Source organism: Prunus dulcis, chromosome 2 (assembly GCF_902201215.1).
Source record: "Prunus dulcis chromosome 2, ALMONDv2, whole genome shotgun sequence".
In the NCBI taxonomy this organism is placed as follows: Eukaryota; Viridiplantae; Streptophyta; class Magnoliopsida; order Rosales; family Rosaceae; genus Prunus; species Prunus dulcis.
In genome coordinates, this window is record NC_047651.1 from 4,291,305 (window position 1) to 4,308,988 (window position 17,684).

Below are 17,684 nucleotides of genomic sequence, written 5' to 3' on the forward strand. Positions count from 1 at the left end.
CCTCGGGCTGGGCCCTTCCGCTAGACCTGCTCTTATTAAGGGGTGGAGGGGAAACAAGTGGGTTATGTTGCTCAAGTGGCGAATTCGAGATCATAATTTCAATTTTGACTTAGTTAAATTATAATAGAAATTTGAAGTAACACCTATTTATGAGAAGTTCAGAAGTACGATTTTTCTTAGAGTCAAATTATGAATATGCTAACAAGATTTATTATTTGTTAAAAAAAATGCCAATAACTTTATTTGAAGAGATTTAAATACAATTGAAGCTTTTAAAAAAATTATTATTTTATTTATAGAGTAAAAATTAAATTTTAATATACATTATTAGAAAAAAAAATTACTTGAATTTAAGATATAAATATAAAAATATTATGTATTATTTTTCTTTGAAACAAATATAATTTAATAGATGAGCTTAAAACGGGCAAACCTTTTAGACTTTGGGCCCGCATGGCCCACGACGATTATCGTGCCATCTTAGCCTATTGGACTGAATTATCTCATTTCCGCCGGTCCAAATATGCGGGTCGCACCGTGTTGAGCCTTCCTTTCTTAGCCCGGTCCGTTTGACTCTCCCAAGTGTGATGCATTGTGGTGACGCAAGATTGGTAAAGGACAGCTGAAATTTGATTGTTAGAGTTATTGTTTTATTTAAAAACATTCAAAAACCCATTTTATCATTCTTAGGGTTTAAAGGGTTTAAGGCTGCTTCAAAGTGACGAAACGCATTTCAGTCCCGCCTTTCTCTCAAGTTACTCCATGGCAAAGAACGGTACCGAATACGAACCCACATTCACAGATGACGATGATGAAGAATCCGAAGAGCTCCAAGACTGGAACGATTGGGATGCAAAAGAAGAAGAAGAAGAAGAGGGCCCAGACTTCCTGTGTTTCTTCTGTGACTTCAGGTACAGTTCGTGCGATGACTTCTTCGACCACTGCAGTTCGACCCACCATTTCGATTTTCGCGCCATTCGGAAAGCGCTGGGTCTGAATTTCTACGGCTCCTTCAAGCTCATTAACTTCGTTCGCTCTCAGGTCAGTGACTGAGCTGAGATATAAAGAAAGGAAATGAAAAAGAGATCAAATTTCAATAGAAAAATGGAGTGTTTTTTTTACTGTAATTTCATATGGAAGTGGTGATGGGATGAGAGTTGTTTGAGTAATTCTTTTCTCTTTCGTTTTCTTTTTTCGTCAGAAAGTTTTTTAGAATTCAATTTCATCATATAGTTTCTTCGGCTGAAAATGCTAAGAAATGTCCAAAATGGAAAATTTGGTACTTTATCTACAATAAAATAATTTAAATGATTTCGGTTGTTAGGATATGAATTAAAAACGGGTGAGAAAGAACAATCTTTGAATCCTTATTCTCTACAGTGATGGCTTAAGAGGATCGGCAACACGAAATGCCCAAACAAATAGTAGTAGTTTGCTGAGTTTGTATTGATTGTTGCGTTTAATATATTATCTTAAAAGAATTTTTATTCTTTTGTTAAGTTTATTATTTTTCTTTCATTTGTTGCTATGTGGTGTCTACTTTTTGTTTTCCGGCTGCATGATGGCTTATTGTTCTGTCTTAGGAATTTGAATGTTAATTTGCAGAGCAAAATGTTTTCCTTCATGTTATAGTTTTGGAGTTATTAGTTTCTTATTTTCTGTTGATAATTTAGGAAACACAAATGACAAGAGATAGAGAGCTTTTGTTGAACTGAAGTAAATTCTCATTGACTGAAACACAGCTTAAATAACAGGTACAAAATAATTGACTCAGATAAAGAAGGAACAACTAAACATCCCACTACTACCAATACTAACAGAGGTCTCCCACTACTACCAATACTAACAGACTTATCCCACAACTAGAACACCCCTATTGAATAGGTAGAACCCAACTGATTTCCTAAAACATAGGAACCAACGTTTATTGAATTACAAATAACATAAATAATTTCTAACATTTCCGCTTGTTTAATTTGTTTCCAGGTTGTGGAAAATAGATGTTGGAGTTGCGGGCTAACTTGTCAGTCCAACCAAGATCTACAGAATCATTTGCATGAAACAGTCAATTTCAAAGACGTTACACCTCTGTGGGATAATGATGAATATCTTAAACCTTTCTTGCAAGATGATTCGGTATTGTATAGTTTTGGTGAAGATGAAGAAGGTGAAGATGACTACACTGCAGTAGTTGACAAGGAGGAACTTATGAGTGATTTGAGGCATTTTGAAGAGATATGCATTGATCATGATATTCACGTGGAAAAGATTGCGATTGATTTTGATACCTCTTATGAAAGTGGGAAAAGCAATGTTGCTTCATCATCCAATGGCTACTCAAACAATGAGGATTCTCCCGGGAAGGTGACTATCAATGGTATGGATTCAGGAGAACATGTTGAGTCAGCTGGCAGAAAGACAAAAGAAAATAAACTAAGAGCATATATTCCAAATCATGGTTCAAAGGATGTCAAGAATATCAATGATGATTATTTTGGCGCTTACAGTTCATTTGGCATTCACAGAGAGATGATCAGTGATAAGGTATTCAATTAATCTTGAGGTTATTGGCAGAAGAAAGTTTGAACTGAAAACGTGTAACTATTTTGGTATTTTGTTGTTATTTAGACTCGTGTATTGTCATTGTGCAGGTAAGAATGGATGCTTATAGACAAGCTATTTTAAAGAATCCCTCTCTCCTAAAGAGTGCTGTCGTGATGGATGTAGGTTGTGGCACAGGTATACTAAGGTGAGACCACATGCTAGTTGCTTTCTTATGAAAGTAACAATTACTTGGTTCTTTGTGATTCTTTACTTATTATGGATCTGATCCCAGTGCCAATTGACAATATTGTGAAAAACACTCTGATGTTCACTTCCTGTATCCATGTTGTAACATTTCTAGTAGTTTTACTTTTCGAAATTGTTGTTATTGTTGAGCTTGGAATGTTCACTTTGTATGTTCGTGTGTGCACGGATCATGTGAAAACCTTTTGATAATTTCATCATGATATTAATTGGAGTACCATGGGAATGTTAGCAAGAAAGAGGGATGACTTTGGTTGGAAGGTACTTATTAATTCATGGAAAATGAGGACCTTGTCCCGTGTAAGGGGAAAGCATGTCTTTGTATTTGTTAATACTTCTGTAATTTGGTAGAACATTATAATTTTATATTGGATTCATTTAAAAGCAAAAAGAAAATTGACATGAGATTATTCCTTAAAGCTTGTTTTGTCACTAGGGATGTTATGGATTTTTATTAATGCTCTGTCTTTGTTTGTTCTATTGAGGTGATAATGTTTCTTGATTTACTGTATTGCTCATGAATCTTGTTAATGATATGATTTTTTGTTGCATTTGAACACTAGTAATGACTGGAAACTCTAACTTCTTTGATTTGGTCAGTTGAACATGTACTTTAGGAAAAACTTTAACATGGAATAATAATTGCTAGGACCGTCTCCTTAGGCAATATTTAAAAAGTGAAGGAAAGAAGAAAAGGGGCAGAAACCTTGGAAAAGGAAAAAGTTTTGTGGCCCTGTCAATAACATATGTAAGTTTGACTTTGTAGGATACTTTTTTTTTTATCGTATGTGTTTATCTAATGAAAATGGGTTGCAGAGCCCTGTATTGGCTTGGCTCTTGCAGCTGATGTAGAGATTGTTTTAAATGTTCCCAGGATCCAATCTAAAGTATCTCTGGAGACAGATTATATTAGAAGGTTTTTGCATTTTAATGTATATGAATACTATGGTTTCAGTTTAAACACTTCAAATTATTGAGTAGTTGAAAGATGCTAGTGACTGTATGGCTTGTTAACTAGCTACTGTTACTTTGTATTATCAATCAATTCAACATTGATGTGGTTGAGCCATTTACTTGTTGTCTTGCATACTTGCATAGAATTGCCAACTTTTCCTAAGGAAAAATACGACTGTCAGTCAATAGCCAGCCTACAGATATTAATTTCAGCCTTCAAATATTAATCTGTAAAAGCTGTAATTATGATGTTTATTATCAATGTTGCATTACTGGACAACGTATAATGCTTCTCTAATTTTTTTTCTTCTTCTCCTGATAGTCTCTTTGCAGCCCAAGCAGGGGCTTCAAAAGTATTTGCTGTTGAAGCAAGCGAGAAGATGGCTGCTGTGGCAACTCAGGTAAATTTTGCCCTCTTAAATCTGCTTCTACATGTCCTATCAGAGTTTGTTGCAAGTACATCATTGGTATATTTAATTGCAGATAGCGAAAGATAATGGTCTTTTGTGGAGTAACAGCCCTGGTGATAGTACTAACCATGGCACTGGGGTAATAGAAGTGGTTCAAGGTATGGTTGAGGAGCTTGATAAATCCAGACTAATTCAACCTCATAGCGTTGATGTGTTAGTGAGTGAATGGATGGGGTATTGCCTACTTTATGAGACAATGCTCAGTTCAGTGCTTTTTGCACGGGATCAGTGGTTGAAACCTGGTGGTGCCATTCTCCCTGACACAGCAACTATTGTGAGTTCTCTCTAGCCTCCTGTCTCTGAAGTCCTTCTCATTCTTCTTCAAATGTGGCTCTTAGGGTTGCTTTTTCCTTTTGTTTTCCTTTACATTGCTTTTAATCTTTTCCTTTTTTTTTGGGTTAGTTTGTTGCAGGATTTGGAAAAGGAGCTACTAGTCTTCCATTTTGGGAAAATGTGTATGGTTTCAACATGTCCTGTGTTGGCAAGGAGCTTTTTGAAGGTGCTTCCAAAATCCCTTTTGTAGATTCCGTGGATGATCATGGTTTAGTGACCAGTGCTGCTGTTCTCCAGGTTGGTGTTATGCTGTTATTAAATTTTGAGATATGCACATAATCTATTGGGTCTTCAATTGGTGTTGGATACATGACTTTGTGATGGGGATCAGTCCCTCTTTGTGTGCTCCACCCACTCCATGATACTCAATTTTTCTTCGTGCTCATCTTTTTTGTCGTGTTCATTATATTCATGTCTGTTGTATGATGAAGCATCTTTTGATAAGGAAAGGAAGGTTTGATGCCTATAATAAGATACCAAAACTAGAAAGAGAATCTGACTACTTATTCAAAGACAACCATAAATAATTGATAAATCACATTGGAACTCCATGTTCTAAGTTTGGATTATTTTCTGGATCTGAATTATTTATTATTTTTTTGCAATTTCAAATTATTCTCAATTGGTTGGCATTCTTAGTTTTCGTTTTAAATTTGTGCACTGTTGTCTGCGACAAATTACTAGCTTTTATCTTGTCACACATTGTTAGTATGACTATAAATGAAGAAAGAAAATGCAGAATATGGCAGTGGCTAGCACCCAAGCCTTGATGATAATCATAGATCAAAACTTAAGTATACAAGATTTAGGATAAACATAGGTAAGAGGGAAAAATCCACCTAAAGATTTAGTTTTTATTTATGCTGAATATTTAATCTAGAGAAATCTTTGCTCTTGTGATTTTTTTTAGCATCCAAATTTGGATCATCTCATGAATGTACAAGGCTGAGATATTATTATTATTTTTTTAATTTGAGCTTCAATTTTTGGGAATATATGAAGTTAAAGATTTTACGTCAAATAGAATGTGGTGTGGACTGTATAAGAATACCAGTGACTCAATCACATGGACAATGATTTTCCTCGCTTTTGTTTCGCAGAGCTTTGACTTGGTGACAATGAAGCCGGATGAAGTCGATTTTACTGCAAATGTTGAGTTGGAACCAAACTTGGGTGGTGCAGCCGGCAGCTTAACTGATTTGAAATCTGAAACAACCTGGTGTTTTGGAGTTGTGTTGTGGTTTGAGACTGGTTTTACCAGCAGGTTCTGCAAAGAAATGCCAGCTGTTCTGTCCACATCCCCATATACTCCCAAAACGCACTGGTTGCAAACAATCTTGACATTCAAGGAACCAATTGCTGTGACATCAGGAAAATCTAACATTGACAAATCAGCAGCGGTTGGCACTGAAGCTTGTCCTGCTGTGAGGATTCCTCTGCGCATAAGCATTGCTCGGGCTTCTCAACATCGTAACATTGACATTTCCTTAGAAACTGCTGGAGTTGATGCTCACAGTCGGAAACGAAACTGGCCTGTGCAAATTTTTAATCTAGGTTAGCGTAATGATCAAAATTTGGAATCCTGATTGCCCGTGCTGGAGTTGATCCTGATTGTGGGAAACACAGTTGGCCTGTGCAACATAGTAGTCGACATTAGTCTAATGATCCAGACCTATGATCAGCCCACTTGAAATCTTCCGTTTTGGCTGCTATGGTGGATTAGGTTTCCATCATTGGATTGTTTAACTTTGATTTTTCTTCTGGAGATTTTTGTAGCTTGTATTATGGTTTGCATATCTTGTTCAATAGTGTAAAACAGACAATCAGTTATGCCTTAACATTTGAGCTCTTCTAAAGGGATACGGTTTCAATTCGCTTCAGTGTATCCTGCCTGCAGCCTTGCTGTTGGTTTTATGTTGTAGTGAACTTCGTTAGCAGTTAACTAGAATATTTAGGATAATTCCTTGATTTATAATCTATAATCTATTTTCAATGTAATAAGTGCCAGTTTGGCATTACTTATTTGGGGTGATAAGTGATTTTTAAAAAATTTTGATAAGCCCAACCCGTTTGGTAAATTGTGAGAAAATCATTTATTATTAAAAATTGCTGTGAGAGAAAGCTATAAGGGAAAACAGCTAATGATGTGCTTTCATTTTCTGATTATGCAGGAATCAGTTTTGAAGAGGCGCTGAGTTTAATGATTATGCCGCAATCATTTTCTAATTACACGTAAAATCAATACCAACAACACTTTTGATAAAAATTTTACCAAACCCCAAACCGCTTTCTCTCACAGTTGATTTCTCTCACAGCAAATCTGACAGCGATTATTTTCACAGCACAGCAATGCCAAACTGGCCCTAAGTATGAAACAATTTAGCAAACACTTTTATGGAAAGAGTTACCTCGAGTCAAAAGCCTTGAAAGTTCTCTGCCGCCGGAGTTCCCAATGATTAAGAGCTTCTTTAATGAGTTGTAAATGAGTTTTTTTAGCAAATATTTAGAGGGAAGTTAAGAAATAGCAAGAAGGCATTTTTTGTTTCGGTAATTTACCACTTTTATCCTCCATGTAGTTTGAATTCCAAGTAATTCAAGGACATTCCTCAATTTCTGTTTACATGAAGGAGCATTTCAGTCCAATCTTACAATCCCTCCCAACCACTCCACAACCACATTCTCCCATCCCTCTTTCCCCTCCCGACCCAACACACTCCCCACCCTATAGCCACCCCCCAACCACCTTCTCCCCTCCAACCTCCCCTTCCCAACCCAACATTTTGCTCCCTCGCTCCACAACCACCTTTTCCCCTATCTCTTTCTATTATCAAACTCCTACCCCAATTCCATGCATTGCCCAAACCTCTTCTCATGAACCCAAATTCCCAAAAACAGAAGGCAAGAGATTAAGACTAAAAAGTCGCACAACTTTTTATTCAAGATTGGAGGTTAGGAACTTTGAGACTTGAAAGTAGAAAATTTGATCAAATGAAAACTACAGAAACCTTAAGACCCCGTTTGGTTCATGGGAAAGGAGGCTTGGGAATGGGAATTCAATTGCTTTCCCATATTTGGTAAGTCCATGCATAGGAAATGGTTGTCTGACACATGGGAAAGTAAGAGGGAAAGTGAAGCCTTCCTCTTAACTTGGGTTTTGTTTTCCCTCATCATGGGAAAGTTTGGGAAAACGAGCCAACATTAATGCACAATTTTCATGACTATTTTGTCCCTATGAACAATTTATAATTACAACGTATCATTAAATGCATTCTTTTTTTATTTGATTTAATATGGGTATAATTGGAAAATTATACAAACTTCATTTTCCATTTCTACTCAAAACAAACATGAGAAATGAAACAAAGTGAAATCTCCTGGTTACTTTCCCGACATTACCAAACGTGGGAAAGGAATCTTTCATTCCCATTCCTTGGGAAATGACATGGAAAATGATTTCCTCTCAAATCCATTCGGTGAACCAAACAGGATGGTAAAGTACAGGGACAAAAATGACTTTTAACCTTGAGAAAACTTAACTTCAATATACAACTCCTAAAATAAAAAGGGTTTTATGTGCTCTAGTATAAATTAGAAAGAAACATGTCTTGACATAAATTTTTTCAAGTGGGTGGGTTGTTGGAAGAAGAGTGGGTTGTGGGAAGAGGTGAGCGTTTGAGTATAATTAAAAACTTAATAAAACAAATAAAATAAATAAACTTATTATTGTGTAAACATTACACTTAGTTTTGGGACACACACCACAAATGAATGGGCCTCTTTAAGAAAAAAATTGGATTCTAACAATAGTTTTTCTACAATTCTAATAGTATTTTTAATTTTTTTTTTCTCAATATATGTATTGACCAATCTAATTTCTTGACAAATGATTATGAACTAATTGGGAAGCGACTTTGAGATTGGTTAGATTTCCTCATCCAAACACACGATAAAGTATTTTATTTTTTTTCTTCTAAGATTTGGCAGAGTATTCCAGGATTTATTTTATAATTTTGGACTGGAAGAGCTAGTTATTTATTTATATTTTCTGTTGAAGTAAAATATAGTTTATTTAAATGCAACTTTGGAGGATGAAATGAAACTGCCACATAGAAACTGGTTTATCTAAAAGAGGTCCCACCTTAAATACCCAAAGATTTTCAAGTAAGTCATTGTCAAGCAATCCACATGGCCTCAGAAAAGTAAGCAAATCCAACGGTGGAGAACCCCACTCAACTCTGATTTTTCCTCTGCTGTGCACTCACACAAAATATCTAGGGGCGCGCCAAACACCTAACGGACCTCACTGCAGATAACACGTGGCACCTTCTGATGCAATGCGTTTGTCAGTCGTTTCTTACTTACGTGGGGCCCAATCCTCCCCTCAATACTTTCCGTCTTCACAACTGCGCCCAAGTATTATATAAAAGACCACCTTATTTTTCACAACTCCACCTTCTCGCTCTCTCTCTAATCTAACCAGGTCCTATTTCTCTCTCGATTTTTTATTTTTATTTTTATTTTTTGGGTGAATTTGTTTTTGGGTTTGATTGAATATGTTTTTGGGGTTATTTTAATTGTTGTTTTAATTGTATATTGGGGGTGTGATATGTGCAGGTGGGAATTGTAGAGGAAGATCTGATGTACTTACTGGGGGATCTCAACTATACAAAAGATCATGATGGCCCTTGAACAAACAGGTTCGATATTTTTTGTTCAAAGGGAAAATTGATTAAACTTGTACTCTTTGCAAAATTTGATCTCACAGTTACTGGTTTAATTCACAGTAAGATTGTTATGGTCGGTTTCTTTTGGATGGCGAATTATGTTATAAGTTTTTATTTTATGTTGGGTTTTAATCTTTTTGTATTTTTTGAGTGTTTGGGAGCAGTATGTTTGGTGTTATGTAATGTAATTTAGCTCGATTAGATGCAATAGGGGTGCAAGAGGGTAAAGGAGAAGTCTTTTGATGATGAGGTATGCTATCTGTTGGGACCGTGTAGATGATTGTAGCCTCTATATCCATTGGGAGATGAATGTGGTAGCAGATTGTGTAGGGGATGTGGGTTTTTGATTGCAGTGTAGAATTGAGATGCCAAGGCTGTGCTGTGCTTGAAAAAAATTTAGGATCAAAGAAACCGGAAACTTTTCATCTTATCTTTCATATATGAAAAAGAAATCTTTAGGTGTAGGTTTCTTCAATTTCAGTTGTAATTGTACAATTCAGTTGTCTATCTTAAATTCCAATGTGGGGGAGAATTTTGAGTTAAAGCCTTTAATACATTAAAGTGTAACTGTACTATCTTACAGAGGATCCTGCCATTTATTTATTTGATATTTTCAGTGTATTAAGATTGTTTATTAAAGAATGAGCAGTATAACTGGTGACTCTACAAAATAACTTGAAACTTCATTGATCCCTCGAAGCTCCTGTACATGTTGAATGTGAACTACTTTCTTTTGAAAGTATTTTGAAAGTTTGAAGATAAGGTGGAAATTGCTAAATTCTGATTACAATCAGTTAATGCTCATTAGAAGAAGTAGCTGATGTCCTCCAATAGCAGAAAATTAACCATGGTCCTATATGCTGCAATGTGTTGTCCAACTAGCCAATGGGAAAACAGGCCTTTACTGTTTCTGTTTAGGACTAGAAATCCCACCAACTGCAGCTAAGGTCCTGTTTTGGAGTGCTTTTGAAAGGGCTTTAGCGCTTTTTGACAAACAAAAACCGCTTCTGACTGCATTTGGTAGAACAATTTAAAAGTGATTGTGGGTTATAAAAGCACTTTTTGGAGAAGCACTTGAATTTTTAGCAAAATTTTTGATGTTCTTCTAACAAAAGCGCTTCTAACAATAATGCTTATGAGCAGATTACTTTCTATAGAAGCAGTCCCAAACGGGCCCTCGTAGCATCTTATTATTAGCATGTGTCCTGTTGTGCATTAGTTTGTTTACTTAGATTCTGTAATCAAATTGCACCCATTTTTAGTTACACCATCTTAAAGTTATATGATATTAGTGGGGGAAGGTGGAGATCAACATGGAGAAATATTGCATACATAGGGAGATTTTCTCTTGCCAAACTTTTTGGCATGTTTTTCAATCTTTACCATTAATCAGGTAGAGTCTTGTTTAAATGTGCTGTCCAAATTGGCATTCTGGTAACATGGTATGCCATGTATTTTGCTAGAAAATATTACTATATATGTTATAATTTGCTCCTGGCCATTTATTTTCATCTATACATTTTACTGAAAATTTGTATCTAGCTTAGGAAGTACTCACTACTTTTCTTCTATCTTTCTCTTGACCAATGTGTAGTAGCCACCCAGGCCTTGCCTTTCAAGATTTTAATAACCATTTCACTTTTCCCTATATTTGGGCCAGTTGGTTTTGACATAGTCCTTTTTCAGCCCTGTTAAGTGAAAGTTCAGTAACTCAGAAAAAAGAATTGCAGCCGAAATACCCAGGAAGTGGTTGAGAGATTCCTTATAGCAAATGTTGCTTATTCCCTTTATTGAACAGAAGTGTGATAATCCTATGGGTGGGTTCATGAGGACGGGAAAGAGAAGCCTCCATCATTTAGCTGCTTACTATTAATTTAAAAACACAAAAGGAAATGGATGCAAATTGATTTTTAATCTTTTTTTTTTTTTTTTTTTTTCCCTTCTCTTTTTTTTGAAAAATCCAGGAACTGCAATTTAGAGACTTAGAGAAACCATGGAATATAGTGCCCTGAGAAGTCCCACTCTCAATATGATCGCTCCAATTGATTGCTTCCCTCAGGTGTGGGTTCCACCATGCAGTCGATGTACGATTTATTTATAAAAAATAAAAAAAAAATAAAAAAAGATAAACAGAAATGAAAGAAAATTAATGTTTATGCCCTTTCTTTAGTTTAATTAAGAAACCTAGGGTTCAGGGTTTAGGGATTTAGAAAGCTTTGTATATCCCTGAGTCCTGCCCAATATGATCACTCCGATAGATTGCTTTATGCTCTGCCTTCATGTGTTTTTTTTCCCTTCATTTTTCTACTTTATTTTGTTCAAGTTCTCCACAACAAACAAAATTTGCCATTGTAGAACACTCCAGTTTCTATGAAAACCAAACTCCTTTGATGGGCAAATTTTTTCTGTAGAAGTATACCCGGCCAGAAAATTTAATACTGAAACTAGGTGTAACATAGGAAATACCAAGGAGCAAGAAAAGGAAAGGGTAGACTTCATGGGAGATTGAGTTGTTTTTTCCAAACACAATCCCCCTCCCTTTCCCTTATCTGTTTTCCAGACATTGAAAGTTGGAAGTTAGCGAACCTAATTTTCTCCTTTTTTCCTGCAACTTGTGCAGTTTGAATTCTTCTCATTTTGTCAGGCAATGAGTAAAAGTTGTTCTTGGCATTTGCCAAAGGTAGCTCAAAATTTTACAGTTTCCGTCTAAAATGAAAAGGCAAAGGAGTTTGAGGCAATGAGGTATAACATGTTCTATGTTCTAATTGAAGATTTAGCATTTGATAGAGTGGATCAAAACTCATAAGAATAGGTTTCTCACGGCCTTATTCCAACATATTGGACATTCTGTTCTTGGGTTTGTTGATGGTGATTGGTCACCAAATTAACCTATTGCATCAAACACATGATTTGCAATTTCTCCTTTTTTTTTTGGGATTTAAAAATAAAATAAAATACTAGAGTCACTTTGTATTGGACTTATACATCATTTCTACCACTTATGTGCACAAAAATGTATAACATGTCTAATTTACATTATATATGCTTTAATTCTGTGGGTAATGCACGTTCTTCTGGAAACTCTTAAAAACTCTTGTTTATTCTTTGGTGTTTGATCTATCATGGTTTATGCCAGTGTGGAATGTTCAATAACTTGGTATTTGTGTTTCTTCTAAGTTTATTTCTTTCCTGTTGCAGAAAATATGCAAAGGAACTGCGAGGCTTCCTTAAAATGCCTCCACAACAAGGGATTCCCTTACAACCTCCAATGTAATGGGAATCCCATTGAAGGATTTGCAGAGCATAAAGATGATATTAGTACTCACCCAGGTGGGGATGTTGCTGAGCCAGACCGTCCTGTGGGCGGTGAATTTCTTGAACCTCCAACTGAATGTCACAACAAACCTACCTACCATCATGATTTTGGATACTGGTCAACCTTCCATTTTGACTCCCAAAAGGTGCAACAGTGCCAGATAAATGCTTTTGAGAGCCAGTTTCATCCCTTTCCTGTGGAAAATCGATTTAACTATGTCCCACTCAATATGTTTGCTCAAAGTTACCCAAATGAGTTCCAGTTCCAAGATTTTCAGTATTTTGTGGTAATAGACTTTGAGGCTACCTGCGATAAGGATAGAAATCCCCATCCTCAAGAGATAATCGAGTTTCCATCTGTGATAGTGAGTAGTGTGACAGGCCAACTGGAAGCATGTTTTCAGACTTATGTGCGGCCAACCTGCAACCAGCTCCTGAGTGATTTCTGCAAGGATCTGACAGGAATCCAGCAAATTCAGGTTCGTCCTACACTTGACTTGCTTTTATTCATCCTTTGGAAGGAAACACTTTGTAGATTGCTTAGTATACTCAATGTTGCTACATTTGTGACTGTCAAAAATGGAAATGTTGGTTGAGTATTTTTATGGCCTTTTGTCGGTTCAATAAGTACTGTAAAACTGTAGTTCCATCTATGCTTGGTAGAACTGTTATTGTCCTTAATTTCAACCTCAGTTGGGGTACTTAATGACATGCGCTATGATCCTTCTCCAGTTTTTTGGTTTAATGTTGTGGGTTGTACAATGTAGAAGGTTGGTGGCTCTTTATAATATTATATGCTACGGGCACGGCATGATTTTGCTTAATATTGGTTGAGATGGATTTTCCTGTTTTCATGCCAATTTGTTTTGTTCTGTTTTGTTTGTTTCTTTTTTTGGTATTTAGTTACACATACAAGTTCAAGCCTGGAAGAAGTTGGGTCATAACAAATTGCTGATTACTTTGAACCTTATAGTCATTGTGAAGATAAATCCTATAGGTTCATCTACTGCATAAGTGTTGGATCATCTAATTGGTGATAGAGGATAGATTGTAGTTCTCACCGTAGCTGCATGGCCAGATTATATGCAACGATGTTTGGAAATGTGCATCCTTTAGCTGCAAAAGACTTGAGCACATGTGTCTGTAGGTACTGCGTGGTTGGGGACTGAAACAGAGTAACTGGCATGGAGGGTACATGGAGATTTACAAAAAATGTGATGAGCGTTATGTTCTACAGCTTAATTGGGTTTAAATATAACTAGAAGGGCTAAGGGTTGTCTTCTTGTTATTGGTGGTCTTTCTAGAGGTGCTGGGAAAGTTGAATTTTGCTGATAAAGTTCACGTAAGAAAAACAAAAATAGTAAATTTGTGTCTTTTTTAGTAGCTCGTGTGGAGTAAATGGTTCAAAATCAAAATGAGTGAATTTTTTATATATTTTATATATACAGCCAAAACACACCTTAAATCTATTATTGGTTTCAAATTTGATTTTCTATCCAAAAAGCTGTGATAAACAGCTTGTAAGAAGGATTGTATCTTTCTGCTTCCTGATTGCTGTCTCTAGCTGAAGATTCTTCTCTTCAGAATAACAAGACAGGAAGGGGAAGCTGCTTTTTCTCATAGGATTTGGGACTACTCTTCTGAAGTCATTTGTAATCCTATTCAGCATGACAATAAAAACCTATGTATTAATTTTTATTTAGGTAGGGGTCCATTGGTTGGTGCAAAGTACAATAGCATATTGTAACACAGGACTCTAGCTTCATCTAGTCACTTAAAAAAAAAAAAAAAAAAAAACTATAGAAAGGATACAGATCACTTCTCTTTAGACCTACTTCACTCTGACTAGCACCGGTCTTGTTTGTTGGTTCTTTATGCATATTGTAGCTTAATTAATATTTTGAATCGCTCTTCTTGGACCATGTTTTAGTGTGTCTAGCATTGGGCTATGGGTTTTGAGTTTTTAATTTTTGTGCAAGTGTACATCATTTTTACTCTCCCACCCAACAGTGTGCGAGCCTTGACATAATGGTACAATTGCTCCATTGGGTTCTGTAAGGGAAATAGTCTCCAGAAGTGGGGTATGGAGGGTTCGCATGGAGTCTCATTAACTGGGCTACATTTTTTTCTTACCCAACGAAACTGGAAAATGTCTTGTGTACTTGCCTTTCTCTTTCTTCTTTTGTTAATTTGTAGTTTCGTACGATTTCCCGAGTTTTCAGCTTTTGATTACTCCATTGACTTGAGCTTTTTGTTATCGCTTCTCATCTTAAATTTTGTGGAGGAGCTGTTCTTTCAGTTTATAGAAGAATATTTCTTTGACTGTGACATGTTTAATTAAATTTTTGTGAAAAAGGCATGCTTTATCTCTTGCTTGGGTGCACCGTGCACTTATGGTTTTACTGGTGCTTATACCAGAAAGTGAATTTGGTGATGTCCTGGATGAGATTGGAAAATGGTCAGGTGGTAGGAAAAAAGTATATTCCTTAGACCATTCTGAAAAACTTGACATGATATGTTAGTTGATGTGGTATTAAGACCGGTGGTTAATTATAGATTCTGTGGTATTAAGACCTGTGGAACTAAGCACATTTTCTCATTTTCAGTGTTAAAGGATGCGGGGGTTTCCATTTTAAAGATAATAATAAATAAATGGTTTCACGTTAATTTTGAGGATTTCTTATGTTTCTCCCTCCCAAAGGTAAAATGCAGGAATACCCCTCCAGCATAGAGATTTTGTGGGTTTGGTTCTGAAAGTGAAGTTTGTATGAAGTTATAGTTAGTTATTGTTCAGGACAATTGTGGTTTATATTTTCATTTGTACAAGTGTATTGTACTGGCACAGTATGTGTGTAAAGTAGTGCCAGTACAACACACTTGTACAACACATATTACTGAGTGAATCAAGTGTTGTACTGGCAGGTTAATCACTAGTCTTTGAATGCTGGATGTAATGCTATGAAAATTTGCAACTTTATTTGGTGATAGAACAGAACAAGATTAGATTGTGTTGTTCATGTACACTTTATATGTGTCTACGAATGGTTTCTGGTGTTCTTTCTCTCTCAGTAATATGAATCTTGCTCTTTCTTTATTTATTGTGAGCCTTTAAATTCATTTGTTGCTGAATTGGGTATTATTGGCAGGTGGATAGAGGAGTTACCTTAAGCGAGGCCCTTCTTAGGCATGACAAATGGCTTGAGAAGAAGGGAATAAAGAACACCAACTTTGCTGTTGTGACATGGTCAAACTGGGACTGTCGGGTTATGTTGGAATCTGAGTGTCGATTCAAGAAAATTCGAAAGCCTCCTTATTTTAACAGGTGAGAAATGCACAGATAAAATAAGCTATTGTTCGTTGGACTTAATTGTGTAATAAATAGAATACTACATTTATTTAGGATATGATTTCCCCACTCCCCTTTTATCCACTTACACTCCCTTTTTCTTTTTAATACTTTTTAATCAATTTTGTTCCTTCTCTTTCCTATTCTACTCTTACCCTACATTAATTTCTTTTTACTTCACTTTTATTTTAGTTATTTTTCTTTATACTTAATTTTCCAACTTGCACTCCATTTTCAGTATTTTTTTTTTTCCATTAATCGAGTAAGAAATTAAGTTTTGTTTTCCCCTTTAATACTGAAAATGGATTGTAAGTTAGAAAATTAAGTATAAAGAAAAAGAAATAATATAAAACTGGAGTAAAAAAGAAATTAATGTAGGGTAAGGATAGAATAGGAAGGAGAAAGAACAAAATTGATTAAAAGGTATTAAAAAGCAAAAGGGAGTGTAAGTGGAGAAAATGGGAGTGGAGAATTCAGCTCCCCTTTAACATATACGGAAATCATATCATATAAATGTTCTCATATTGTCCTCATATTGTCCTCTTGATCTTCTCTTGATAGATGGATCAACCTAAAGGTTCCTTTCCGGGAGGTTTTCGGTGGTGTTAGGTGCAACCTGAAGGAGGCAGTTCAAATGGCAGGCTTGGCATGGCAGGGCCGTGCTCACTGTGGCCTGGATGATGCGAAAAACACTGCTCGCCTACTCTCTCTGCTTATGCGTAGGGGCTTCAGATTCGCCATTACAAACTCTTTGGTGTGGCAGACTGCTGATCGCCCATTGACATTGAAGCAATCCTCAGAGCACCTGTCACTGCCACATCACCCCCTGAAACTGAAGGATATGAGTATTCCTCTGTTCCAGTATCATCACCCAATCTGTTTCTGTGGGGTGAAGAGCAGCAGAGGTATGGTTCGGAAGCCAGGTCCAAAGCAAGGGAGCTTCTTCTTTGGCTGTGGGAACTGGACCGCCACTAGAGGTGCCCGCTGCCATTACTTTGAATGGTCTTCTCCATGATTGAAAGTAAGAAAGGATTCACGATCTTTCAAGATCTTATCCTAAGCTTTTTCTAAAAATATCTTCTGTAAAAAAGAGAAAAAGGAAAAAAAGAGAAAGGATGGAAGTAGGGATTGTCTCCTAGCGGAAGCAAACATGCTTTTAGCTGCTTGGTGAGGTTTCTGTTTCAACCCTGAATAGATATAAATAGTTGGCTCAATTGCTAAATTATGTCTGCCAAACATTTAAGTACTCTGAAGGGAGAGCTTCAACCTGTAAAGCTGACTTGATGTTGACAGGAGAACAATTTGGGAGTGAGGAATTGGGTAGTCATTTAGGAGGATGATGCTTCTGCATGCTTAGAGGTCAAGGCATGCTAAATTATCTTAAATAAACTATGAAATAGGGAGACTTGGTTTTCTTAATGAAATTTCTAATGGGAATCAGTAGAGTTGATGTGCCCAGTTTGCTTGCTATTCTTAATTCCGAATGGTTTTGAATTGCCCATGGATTGATTGGCATAGTTGATGTAAAATCCAAAGAAACTTGGCCATTCCCTTGCAACTTACGTTTGGTTTCTCTCTTTTCTTTTCGACATTATTACGTGCATTGAATTATTTTTTTTATTTTTTTTATTTTTTATGAAAGAAACAAAACAAAATTACAAAGATCCCTAGTGTTCCCAATACGTCAAATATCATTTTAACCTGCCACAATGGAAGAAAAATTAGAAAATCAGA

The 17,684-nt window shown here is 36.1% G+C and overlaps 2 protein-coding genes across 3 annotated transcripts; both read left to right on the forward strand.

The window, feature by feature from the left end:
* The first annotated feature begins 663 nt into the window (after window positions 1-663).
* Window positions 664-6,507, forward strand: LOC117620094 (probable protein arginine N-methyltransferase 3). 2 transcript variants are annotated; one of them, XM_034350198.1, is made up of 7 exons: window positions 664-1,041; window positions 1,987-2,544; window positions 2,652-2,749; window positions 4,085-4,163; window positions 4,246-4,506; window positions 4,635-4,802; window positions 5,666-6,507. In XM_034350198.1, the coding sequence occupies exons 1-7, from the start codon at window positions 763-765 to the stop codon at window positions 6,122-6,124; spliced, it is 1,902 nt and encodes a 633-aa protein (XP_034206089.1). In that variant the 5' UTR covers window positions 664-762; the 3' UTR covers window positions 6,125-6,507. The 2 variants fall into 2 exon arrangements, with proteins under 2 accessions (XP_034206089.1, XP_034206090.1); XM_034350199.1 differs by having other exon boundaries at window positions 680-1,041; window positions 4,246-4,330; window positions 4,645-4,802.
* Window positions 6,508-8,963: 2,456 nt separating this feature from the next.
* On the forward strand, window positions 8,964-17,526 carry LOC117617731 (cell death-related nuclease 4-like). The gene is made up of 5 exons (XM_034347239.1): window positions 8,964-9,045; window positions 9,180-9,262; window positions 12,488-13,083; window positions 15,751-15,926; window positions 16,512-17,526. The coding sequence occupies exons 2-5, from the start codon at window positions 9,241-9,243 to the stop codon at window positions 16,963-16,965; spliced, it is 1,248 nt and encodes a 415-aa protein (XP_034203130.1). The 5' UTR covers window positions 8,964-9,045; window positions 9,180-9,240; the 3' UTR covers window positions 16,966-17,526.
* The last annotated feature ends 158 nt before the right edge of the window (window positions 17,527-17,684 follow it).